The 12213-nt window shown below is 33.4% G+C and overlaps 1 protein-coding gene across 1 annotated transcript; it reads left to right on the forward strand.

The window, feature by feature from the left end:
* Window positions 1-7054: 7054 nt before the first annotated feature.
* Window positions 7055-11760, forward strand: LOC131643149 (uncharacterized). Its single transcript, XM_058913301.1, has 5 exons — window positions 7055-7779; window positions 7880-9699; window positions 10453-10869; window positions 10980-11185; window positions 11309-11760. The coding sequence occupies exons 1-5, from the start codon at window positions 7682-7684 to the stop codon at window positions 11561-11563; spliced, it is 2796 nt and encodes a 931-aa protein (XP_058769284.1). The 5' UTR covers window positions 7055-7681; the 3' UTR covers window positions 11564-11760.
* The last annotated feature ends 453 nt before the right edge of the window (window positions 11761-12213 follow it).

Raw genomic sequence — 12213 nt, forward strand, 5'->3', positions numbered from 1 at the left:
CAAAGATTATGGCCTCCAGCATATGTAAACAATGGAAAGCTTCCTCACATTTAAGGTTTGGGAACTAAAGTGATTCAATCAATAAGCAAGTAATGCAAAAGAATGAATGGTATGGTAATTGTACAAATGAAAATTTTCCTAAACATGTCATGCTATAGAAAGCGATAAATGAGTGCCTTGAATGATACAACTTCAAAAACAATATCCTACCATACATCCGCAAGTTGAAACACTCAAGCTTTGGAAAATCACCTCAAAAATCTTCGAATTACCGAACAAAATTTGAGTACAAACAACCAATAAAAGAATTAGAAAAATAAAACTAGTATCTATTACTAAATAGCCTTGGTGAAAGTGGGAAAAATGAGTGAACCAAGCGGAATAGGAACCCCACTGGTACAGAGCAGAAAAACAAAATTCTACTGTCATCGCTTAGCGGAGCTAGGCTCGCTTAGCGGATGACAGAAGAACCAGAAAAATCATAACAGAATCTGGTGTTCCAGCTCTCTCCACTTCACCTAAATACCTCAAATATTTAAATATAGACAAAAATTTACAACCGTTGGGGTGCCTCCCAACAAGCGCTTGTTTTACGTCGTTAGCTCGACGCCTTTATTGTTTCGGTGTTTGGAAAGTAGCTTCCTCCAATCATGCCATGGTGATGTCTCACCGCACAAGCCTAAAGAAAGTGTCCTAACCAAAGCACTCAACAAACGTTACAGGTACAAATATATACAACAATTATACAAACATAAAAGTAAACACACACACATATACAAATATGTACATGAACAAACACATATATACAAACATGGAACACATATAACTATTAACATACACAAAAAGAAAAATCGGCGAATGTTGGATACGCAAGTTGAAAAGTGAAGATTTGTAATTAAAGAGCTAATCCGAGATCAACATGCTTCACCAACGTTCACCAATAAAAGTATACTTATATGTAACATATACAAGTAAACCTATATGGTGAATATAAACAAGTAAACATGTACAAGTAAATGTATATATACAAGTGAAAATATACAATATATACGTTATATACAAAGCTCAAAACCACGGAAACTATTGCGATGCAACCATAACCATCCCCGGCAACGGCGCCATTTTGTTGAATGCAGTATAGGGCAAGCAACGAAAAAAGATTTGGAAATATTGATCCGGGAATTATCGTCCTCAGAGATGGAGAGATGCCATTCAACAATTTCTACGGTTTCGAGCTTGGGTTTGAATGAGCAAAAAGTAAACAAAGATATAGACAGTAAAAGAATAAACACATTCTTAGAAGAGAAATAACTTATCAGGAATGTAAATGTATTCGCTCTTCACAAACATACACTTACCAACCCATTATACTCAACCTACGATACTCATCTATGTCATCACGTATCTCAAACATCCGTGTTCTCGCGTCGGCGATCTCTCGCGCGCCGCTCAAACACGAAAGCATTAAGAACAGATACAAACAGTGAATGCTAGCTCTAAATCTATCTCTAGAGTTCAGAACCAACAGATTATCATCCTAGATATGGATTCAAGAAGTTTATCTCTAAAGCAACCCAAATCCCCAGCATAGAGCAAAAATCCAGAACAACATCAACACAGATTTGTAAAGCAAGTTAAACATAACATTATAATCGGTAAATATACATAAGATTTGAGTAACTATACAAACAAACCCAACACAAAAGAAATACACAAAGAATAGGGAAGATAAACCAAACATCTCGCGGGTTGTCAGCTCCGGTTGATGAGAAATCCACCTCCGATCTTCCAAGTGCATGACCCGGTGTTGTTTTCTAAGTCAACCATACTCTAAGAATGAAAATGATGGAGTTGGAACCAAAAACTCTCCAAAACCATACCCTAGAAATGTTACAAATGAAGAAATATAAACACAATTTCTGCTACGGCCGCTTAGCGGCCAAACCTCGCTGAGCGGACTACACGTATTACAAAAATATCTAGAACAATAAACAGGGCTCCGCTTAACGGCCAGAGCTGCCGCTTAGCGGCCAGGAAAATTGGTTCGCCACTGGAAAGCGCGCTTAGAGGCCGCTAAGCGGACCTCTCTGCACAAATCTTGCTTATTTGATCCAAAATCGCGCAATCGGAGCCGTGCCTTCGACACTTTATTCCTCGAGGCTCCAATAAGCATGAATACCTATAAAAACAAAGGAAAAACTATTAAACGGTATATAAAACATATGAAAACTAAATAATGTGAATATATACACAAAAGTGAGGATTTTATTACAAAAACGGAATGAATAGAATCGATAAGTGCCACAATTATATACTCAAAAATAACAACATTTTGGCACTTATCAGTTTATGAGACTTTTTATTAGTACACATTTCATATTACTCATTATTTTTGCATAACTTGCTCATGACTTGAATCACAAGTAGTTTTCCCTTTTTACCATAAATGTGAGGTGGCTTTCCATTGTGTATATATGCGAGAGACCGACAATTCTTGTTTTAACTGGATATTATTATGTTTAATCTTTCGTTTGTATTGTTTTTGTGAATGCACAAAAGTGATCAATGCACTTGTTTGATTTTAAGCACAACTACCATAGCCAAATATTCAATTCACCTTGTGAGTGTGTGATCATTAGTATCCCTTTTGAGCCTTTTTGTCAATGTCCATGTTGTTTTTGCTAAATGCTTGTCTATGAGTGTTTGGTTCTCATTTTTTATGGATGTTGATTCTTTGTTTTCTTGAACCCTCAACCATGATTTTTGGTTTGAATTTTTACCTTGCCTTAGAAAGTAGGGAGTATTCACACTTTGATAATATGGTTGAATTCAAGTTGGGGAGAGGATGTTTGCCCATTTATATTGTGGTTGATATGAGGTTGTGAAAAGAAAAAGAAAGAAAAGAAAAGAAAAGAAAGAACAGAAAAGAAAAAAATGTGTGAAAAAGAAAGAAAAAAGAGAAAAATCTGAAGAAAATATATCAAAAAGAGTTTGGAATAAGATTTTTGTTAATAAGTATTGTGTTTGGTGTGAAACATGTGAGAAGAAGAAGTTTGATTGAAATTTCATTGTTTGAAACTTTGTGGAAGTAATTACTCCCTTAGGTTTAGGCAAGTTTTTGTTTCAATTAGCTTTAGGACTTATCCCTTGTTTGTTAACCGAGCCACATTACAACCTTGAAAGCCCTTGTGATTCGTGCCATTGCATTTTCAATACTATTTTTAGATGAACGCATAATTTTGTCTTTTGTTTGCAAGATTGTTGGATGAGTGTTCAAAGTCCTCACCTTTCGGTGTTTTTCATCTACCGATGAGTTTTTGCTAGGCGTGATTCGTGATTGAGCTTGTTTTGTTTTAGAATGTTTTGTATAATTTCTGTACTTAGGATTCGTTTCATTTTCATGTTTGTTGTAGGATTGTGGTAAGTGTTTACTTTGTTTGTGCGTTTTTGTTTGAACCGTACAATTGTTTCGTTTTTCTAAATCTTGTTGATTCTTGATTCTTTGCATTTTTACTTTTGATTCTTTAAGTGTTTGGCCTTGTTTGAGGACAAACAAATTCAAGTTGGGGAGAGTTGTTAAGTGCCAAAATGCAGTTATTTTGTGTTTGTAAATAGTGGCACTTATCGATACTTTTTGTTAATACCGTTGAATAATTCCCCGTTTTGTGCATAAATACTTATACTTTGTGAATAGATATATTTTCATACACTTTTATACTTTTTGATAGTTTTCTACTCTTTTTGTAGGTATTCTTGCGTATTTGGAGCATGAGCAATAAAGTGTCGAAGACAAGGCTTCAAACGCGCGATTTTGAGCGACGGAATCAATTCATTCGGTGGCTAAGGATCAAAATGAGGATGATAAAAATCATCAATTTGACTGCCATTTATTCATTGTTAGATAGGAAATGGAATAAGCTTTCCAACGCTTCGAACCGGGCGCAAATCGGAGTTACGGTTCTCAAGTTACGCCATTTTTACTAAAAGTTGTTTTTTCAATTCAACAGGTTGGACGCGGTGCGCGCTCCTGCGCGCTGTACCAGATCCAAAATTGCATAAATAGGCGAAAATCAGATTTTGTTTAGGTTATGTTTTGGGTATTTTTGAACCCTAACTCATCCAAGGTCATTTTTGGGTAGATTTGGCTTGGAAACACCATTGGAGCTTGTAATCGGATGATCGGAGGTCGAATTTCTCATCGATTGGTGTTGACAAACCAAGAAATGTTTGGTTCCTCTTCTTCTCTTCTCTTTGTATTTCTATTTTGGTGAGTTTGTATGTAAATTACTCTAAACCCATGGATGTTTGTTGCTTTTTCTACTAGTTGTATAAAGTTTGCTTTACAAATCTTAATCGGTGTTTTGCTGATCTTTTTGCTTAAATGCTTTGGATTTGTGTTGTTGTAGAAATAGACATCACAAATCTTGATTAGGGGGATATCTGTTAGCTTTTGATTCTAGACATAGGATTGGGGTTAACATCCACTTAATATCTGAGTTTAATGCTTCTGTGTTGTTCGATCGGTTGAGACATCGTCGAAAGAGCAATATAGTTGAACTCTGTCGGTGTTGCAGACATGGACATTGATGTGAGGGATATGTGGTGATTCTGACGAGTATTGTAGATTGAGTACGGCGGAGTGATAAATCTAAGTTTGTGAGGAGTAGTTTAGATTCAAACCAGATAAGCTATTCTCTATCAAGAATGAATTATTTTTATGTTCATAAGTTAAATTTTCGTGTTTACCGTCTAAACCCATTTTAACCCAAACTCATAACTAAGAATCCGTCGAACGGCAATTCAGTAGCACCAATCTCTGTGGACACGATAAATTCCCGGATAAATATTTCCAAAACTTTTGTTGCTTACACTATACTTCACGAGGCAACCAATATTGAAACATTTGCCATTGCTAAGCACCATTATCGTTCGCCAAGTCACGTAGCTTGATCCCAACTATATGAGGAGGAATCTGAATATCAAGCTTATCTATAATGAGGTCTAGATTCAACTAGCTATCCTTCCAAGGGTCACTATCTCTTTCATTCCCTATGCTCCAAATACCTTTCACAAGCAGTAAAGATTTCGACTTCATAATACCTCGCCATAAACTTGAAGTTGCACCATTATGAATCTTCTTGTCTGCGTTGTTGGTATGATTATACTTTCCTTTCAACACCTTACACCACAACTCATCATGTTTGTTATGAAGCTTCCACCCTAGCTTTATAATGCATGCTTGATTCATGTTATCAAGTCTTCGAAGACCCAGGCCACCTTCCTCCTTTGTTTTAGTATATGTTTCCCAACCCGCTGCATGGTATTTTCATTTATTTTCCTTGTCTCTCCATATAATTTTTTTTTTTGGAGGTCATAAATCTCTTCTATACATGCTTTAGGGAGCATACTAGACATTATGGAGTAAATGGATGTGGCTTTCAATACACTTTTAGCCAAAGTGAGTCTACTAGCAAAAGAGATATTACTTGCTTTCCAAGACGCTAGTTTAGATGTTATCTGATCCATAACATGTTGGTAGTCACGTCTCTTGAGAGCTTTTCCATTGATAGGCATTCCTAAATGGGGACAACTTCTCTACCCATAATTAAAAGTTGAGTAATATACCTTCTACCAATCAAAAGATCCCATTTAATTTTAATATATTTAATTAATTCTAAAATAGTACAATTATTTGTTGTTTCCAAGATATTATACACTGAATGTAACTTTACCCAACTTTTTGAGTTGGGTAGATAAGAATTAACTGCCTCGTAGTTTTGAAATTCAAAATTTGTGCAAAGAGATCCGAACTCGAAACCTTAAAAAAAACATCCTCCCACAATCCAAACCTTCACTATTAGATCAAATGTTTAATTTAATTTTAATCAATTTACGATTTAAACTTCAAAATTCCAACCTCAACTTTGATACAAGTCACTTTCATAATTAGTATTCTCAATCAAAAATATATTAGCATAAATACTAGTATATTACTTGCACGTACATATTAGGATTTATTTATGAAATAAGTGTTAATCAATCAACAAATTTGTGTAGGGTACGTAGTTTTTATTTGAATAATTATATGCATGAAGCGTGCCTAAAATGATTAATCATCTTTCTTCTTAAGTTGATTCATCATCCATTATTTTCTTCTAGCAGGTGGGGTTGGTTTACTCCCTTAATTAATGCTAGTGACACTATATTTCATTATTTTCAACTTAAAACGTTAAGCCTATTAATCTACTAGTATTTCTAATATATGTTTTCAAATCACAAGTTAGTGTTTTTTAATAATTTATTCAACAAAATTACTGTATTTTCAAATTAGGTAATAGTTTAAATCCTCCTACGTTCGAGTCCGATGAATAAGCCTAAAGTTGTGCTTAAATTCTTTTAGAGTTTTATACTATTATAATTTTTCAATTTAAGCAATTAGTAATAGATTAAATATAATTTAGTTGTATCAAAATAAATAGAGTTAGGAATACGAGTTCGATTCCTGGCAGAAACAACGTTTGGCCAGTGCACATGCTTTCATAGTACGAGTCGGATTAGTCGATCTACTATATAGGTTGGAACCGGTGCGAAAGCAAAAAAATATATATAGAGTTGTTTTATCATTCTTAAACATTCTTAAAGTCGATTCATCTTGTGTATAGTTGTAGGAGTGACAAACATATATGTTCGTCCTGTAAAACCCCGCATAAAAAGGGGACGAGACGAGACGAGCATAATTAAGAATGCGGGCCTATAATCTAAGTTCATTTCGGAAAAAAAGAGAGTAGGACAGAGAAAGTCTGTAAACATTGCACATTTTAAACCTAAAAGCACACAAATTTATGTAAATGACTGTGTCCGTAAAAATTTACGAAAAAAACGGGACAGAATAAGGCGGACACATTTGAGATTGAATACTTAAATCATTGGCTCGTCCAGCACTAAAGTGCGAACAAAACAGGTCGGACTCATTTTGCCACTCTATACAATTGTGCGAGAACATACCTAATTTATAATGAAAAAATCACTATATTACAAGAATTTTTCCAAATTGAATGGTCATTCAAACAACATTCATATCCCTACGAATCTAGTGAGAAGAATTTTTCTTTTCAGTTTCCCAAAGAGCATTCAACACACTGACCCACTGATTCCAATTTCCAAGTTTAGTGAACAAATATGGTAACCGGCTTCATTGAAACCAATCAATAACATACTCCGTTTTCATTTCAATTCTCTAAAACGTATCAAACATTATAACCATGTTTATCATGCTACAAAACAAAACCAAACAAACCTATTCAAAATCAAAATCCTCATTTCTCTGTTTTCTTAATAGTAATCACACGTAGCTTTCTTCCCTTGTCCTTCTCTGCTAAATCTTCTCCTACAATCTCGCTATTTTTTTTTTGGTCCTAACACAAATTATGCCTCGAAGAACTTATTCCATAAGTTAGAGAAAGAGTCCACTTTTCCACTATCATCAATGTTTCATTTGAAATTTTTTCCATGACCCATTTTTTCTCTATACACTAAATTTGTTTTGGAGATTTTCATGGACATAAAAACATAAACTTTTTGCAAAAGTTGAATTGGATTGAGTGATGTGTCATGTGACCCTTTTTAATGCTTAAGAAAACTCTTCAATCTACATTGGTTTCATCAACAAAATTTGATTTTTATGAAAGGAAACATGTCTTTTGCTTTTGGTTCTATGAGGGTTTTCATCAGCAATCATGTGTTCTATTTGTTTGGATTGATACTCAAATACTTCTTCAGGTTTGGTGAAATTTGTTTTGTTCTTTTGAGGTTGTTTTGTCCTTTTAAGGTTGTTTTTTTTATTATAAGTACATGGAAAATGAGTGATTTTTTTTTTCAGGTTTCTTAATTTAGGAGATGCAAAAAAAGATCTTAATGATTCACCATCACAAGGAAATTTTGATGATTCTAAGGTTGATGGTTTCTCAGAGGAGCTGGCAAATTTTCTTTTTTGGAGTGAGGATTTTCATCAAGGAGAAACAGAGTGTTCTGTTTTTGTGGATCATGTTCATGGTGAAAAAACAGAGTACTCTGTTTTGAAGGAGATTCACTCTGGTTTTGATGAAGGATGTGTGAAAACAGAGGTATACAGGGATAACTCTGTTTTGAAGGAGATTGAAGATGGTATAGAGAGAATTGAGAGTGAAATAGAAGATGAAGTTTTCATGGAGAGTGAGTCTTTAAGCTTTGTTGTTCTTGAAGATGGTGAGGAAAATGGAGAAGAAGATGAAGGTGTTGTTTCCATGGAGAGTGGTTCATTTGATCATGAAATTGAACATGATCTTCATCATGATCATACGAAGGTCGAAGAAGAGAAAGAAGAGGAGGAAGACGAAGAAATAGGAGAAGATTCTCTTGTAGAGATTGACTATGAGGTTCATGAAAATGGAAGAAAAATTGATGAAATTGAAACAGAGGGCTCTGTTTTCATGGAGAATGTCTCTGATGTTATCGAAGATGGTAACAAAATAGATGAAAAAGACACAGAAGGATATATTGTGAAGGATGGTGAGTTTGAGATTCATGATGTTTATGAGAAAATGGATGAAATCGAATCACAATTATCGGTTTTCGGTGATGAGGGTTTCGATGTTCATGGTGATAATAAAATGGAAGAAGAAACAGAACAAAAAACAGAGGACTCTGTTTTAGTGGAGAGTGACACAAAAACAATAACCACCAGTAAGTATGAATCCTCATCAGAGAAAGATATGAGTGGTTTCGTAGAAGAACCGATGACATTTCAATTCAGTTTTCGAGAGTTCTTCACGAGTCCGAATATTTCATCCATTTCCAATAATGTGCACAAAGAGTTTTCAAACATTGATTCAGATAAAGACTTTGTAACTGAAAAAGAAGAGCAAAAGGAAGATCATATTCATTCGACCGATAAACAGATTCCTTTCGAGGGCGAGGTGTTTGGTGGAATTGATTCATCTGATGAAGACTATTTCATTTTCAATGAAAATTCAGTGACATCTGATTCTGAGTCAGAATCATCTAGCTCAAGTGGTTTGATTTGGAGCAATAGCAACATCAACAAAATTGATGATTCATTTAGCTATCACTTTCTTGGTAGCGAAAATGGTAGCGAAAAATTTGAGCCTGAGATTCTAAAATTGATGATGAAAGATGAAAGAAAAGGAGGTGTGGATGAAAACCCATCTTCATTTGATGATAAAGTTTCAAACTTTGAGGTTTTTTCTGAAAATGAGTACATAGAAATGGAACCTAACATGAAGGGTTTGAAAGCCTTTATGGAACATGGTTTGAACTTTGAAGTGAAAGATGAAAAACAAGGTATGAAGAAAAGTGAAGAAGCTAAGTGTGGAGAAGAATTGAATGAATCAGAATCTGATGAAGATGAAGATGATTTTGAGTGGGAGCATGAAGATATAGTGGAGCAATTGAAGTTAGAATTGAAGAATTCAAGACAAGGTGGACTTGCCACAATCATAGAAGAAGTTGAAGATGAAGATGAACAAGAACAAGAAGTAAAAGAGTCACCAAAAGTGGTTCAAGAATTGAAACCAATGAAAATTGAAGTGAAGTTACTTGAATTCAAGGATCAAATGAATGAGATTCAAAAAGTTTACAACAACTATGCAGAGAAAATGAAGAAACTTGATATCTTGAATTATCAAACCATGCATGCATTAGGTAAGAGCTAAATTTACTTATTTTCTTTGTTAAGTTCTTGCAATTTTCAACATTTTAGATTCATGCAATATATCATTGTTTTTGGTAAATTTTGTTGCTTTAAGATCAAAACTTGAAATCTTCAATCATATATGCTTAATCACAAATTCTAATTTTTTTCACATTTTTAAAAATATATGAAGCACGAACACCGCAGTTTCGTGTTATATAGCTAAAATTATAAATTTTTAGGTCCTTTCTCATCCAATTTCATAAGTTTTTTTCTTGATGAACTTTTGTTATCAAACTCAAATCAACATGAAAGATTTTAGGATGGTGGGTCATTGTTCATCTCACACCCAACACATGTATTTAATTATGTACACATAAAGTTATGTTATTTATTTATTCGATAATTAATCTAGAGATAGTGACAAATCTACAATCATGAATTTAAATTCAATTTTTTTACTATTGAATTTAATTTAATTTATTTCTCTAGCAATCTTTTTCCTATTCTTCATAGGTCTACTTTATTATTCACTAAAGTTATCAAAATCAGTGAATAAGATTTGTTCTCTTTTTTCTTCATAAGCATTCAATAAAGTTGAATAAAGAACCTTCAATATTACTTTAAAGTTTTGACTAGGATTGGTTTTTATTATTCTACTCTAAGCAAAGAAACCTTATTTATTTAGCACTAATCAAGGATCATGTTTTTCCTTTGATTATTATTATCATGACTAATCCATTCCACTTTACCCTTAATTGTAGGTCTTCTTCAACTAAAAGACCCTCTTAAGTTAATCTCATTACCAAAATCCACCATCTCAAATGCTATAATCTCACAAAATTTATGGCCAAGAAAATCAACAAAGATCACATCTGACCCGTTTTTGAAACTTGTTCATCAACTTCATAGAGATTTGGAATTGGTGTATGTTGGACAAGCTTGTCTCTCATGGGAAATTCTATGTTGGCAACACATGAAAGCTATTGAGTTACAACAATATGATTCACAAGGGCCTCATAGCCATAGGTATAACCATGTTGCTGGTGAATTTCAACTTTTTCAAGTATTGATGCAAAGATTCATAGAGAATGAACCATTTCAAAGTGGACCAAGGGTCCAAAACTATGTCAAAAACCGCTGCGTGATCAGAAACTTGCTTCATGTTCCCGATATAAAAGGTGACACGTTTTTTTAGTTAAATATATTCTCACTCTCTATAAAATAGTGTATTATAATTATTAAGAATCAGATACTAAATTTTTTTTGCGTGTGAATGTGATTGATACAGATGATAGTAAAGGGGGCGAGGAAGATCCTATCGCAAGTGGAAGGTTGGAAGATATCATAAAGGAATCAATGCGAGTGTTTTGGGAATTTGTTCGAGCGGATAAAGATAATGGGAATGTGAATGTGATTTCTAAGCATATTGGAAATAATCTCAAAGACCCTTCAATTTCAAATCTTCTAGTGGACATTAGAACACAACTACAAAAGGTATGTGCTTTCTACTTAGACAACACTTTTTATGGTGATACTTGTGAAAGCACTTTTCTAAACAAGCTATTAATTAATCAATTAATTGCATACAATATTTCAATCTTGTGTTACATTTTGCAGAAGGATAAAAAGCTGAAAGACATAATAAGAACTGGAAATTGCATAGTGAAGAAGTTCCAAAAGCACCATGAGGATCAACTTGATCATGAGCAATTAGTTGCACAAGTTGGGTTGAGATTGATTTCAAGAGTGATAAACATGTCACAATTAAGAAAAGAACAAGTACTATGGTGTAGTGAAAAGTTGAACCGAATCAAATTCTTAAGCAGGAAGATTGTTCATGTTGAACCTTCTTTTTTGCTTTTTCCATGTTGATTCAACCATCTTAGATGTATACTTTTTTTTTTTACCTTTTACATAAAATGGTATACTAGCTTAAGTAGAAATTCTCAGCTTTTGTATTATTGTATATATTCATATAGAATTGAAGCTCCTAGCTGATACATCATAGTTATTGAATAAATGGTTAATAATAAAAGATAGTGCAAAGTTTTTGTGTTGCATACAAGTTTGTCATGCCCTATAATATAATACAAAAGCTAGAATACATATGTTAAACACAAATTTAGTTGATTGATTTTAAAATATATGTGAATTGTGAGTATTACCCGAATAAAATTGGGCTTGTGTAAAAAAAAAATTTTAAAAGAGGATTACACATAATAATATTAAAACATTGAAAGAGTTACTGCATATATTTAGTTAGAATAAAATCCTACTTTTAGCCTTTATTTGTATTTTGCTTTTCTTAGTTTTTATATCACTTAGCATTATTAGTCTTTATTTTAGCATAATTGATAATTGATTGTTTTTGGTTTTTGTTTTTTCTATCGTGTATTGAATGGCTATTTTAAGCCAATGTTACAGTCAATAAAAATGGAGTCATTCAGTTTAGTTGTTTTGTTTTTGCTTTTAGGTTCAATTTCTATAAAAAAATTACAACAATTTGGCATCATCCTTAAGTG

Source organism: Vicia villosa, unplaced genomic scaffold, assembly GCF_029867415.1.
Source record: "Vicia villosa cultivar HV-30 ecotype Madison, WI unplaced genomic scaffold, Vvil1.0 scaffold7, whole genome shotgun sequence".
Classification (NCBI taxonomy): Eukaryota; Viridiplantae; Streptophyta; class Magnoliopsida; order Fabales; family Fabaceae; genus Vicia; species Vicia villosa.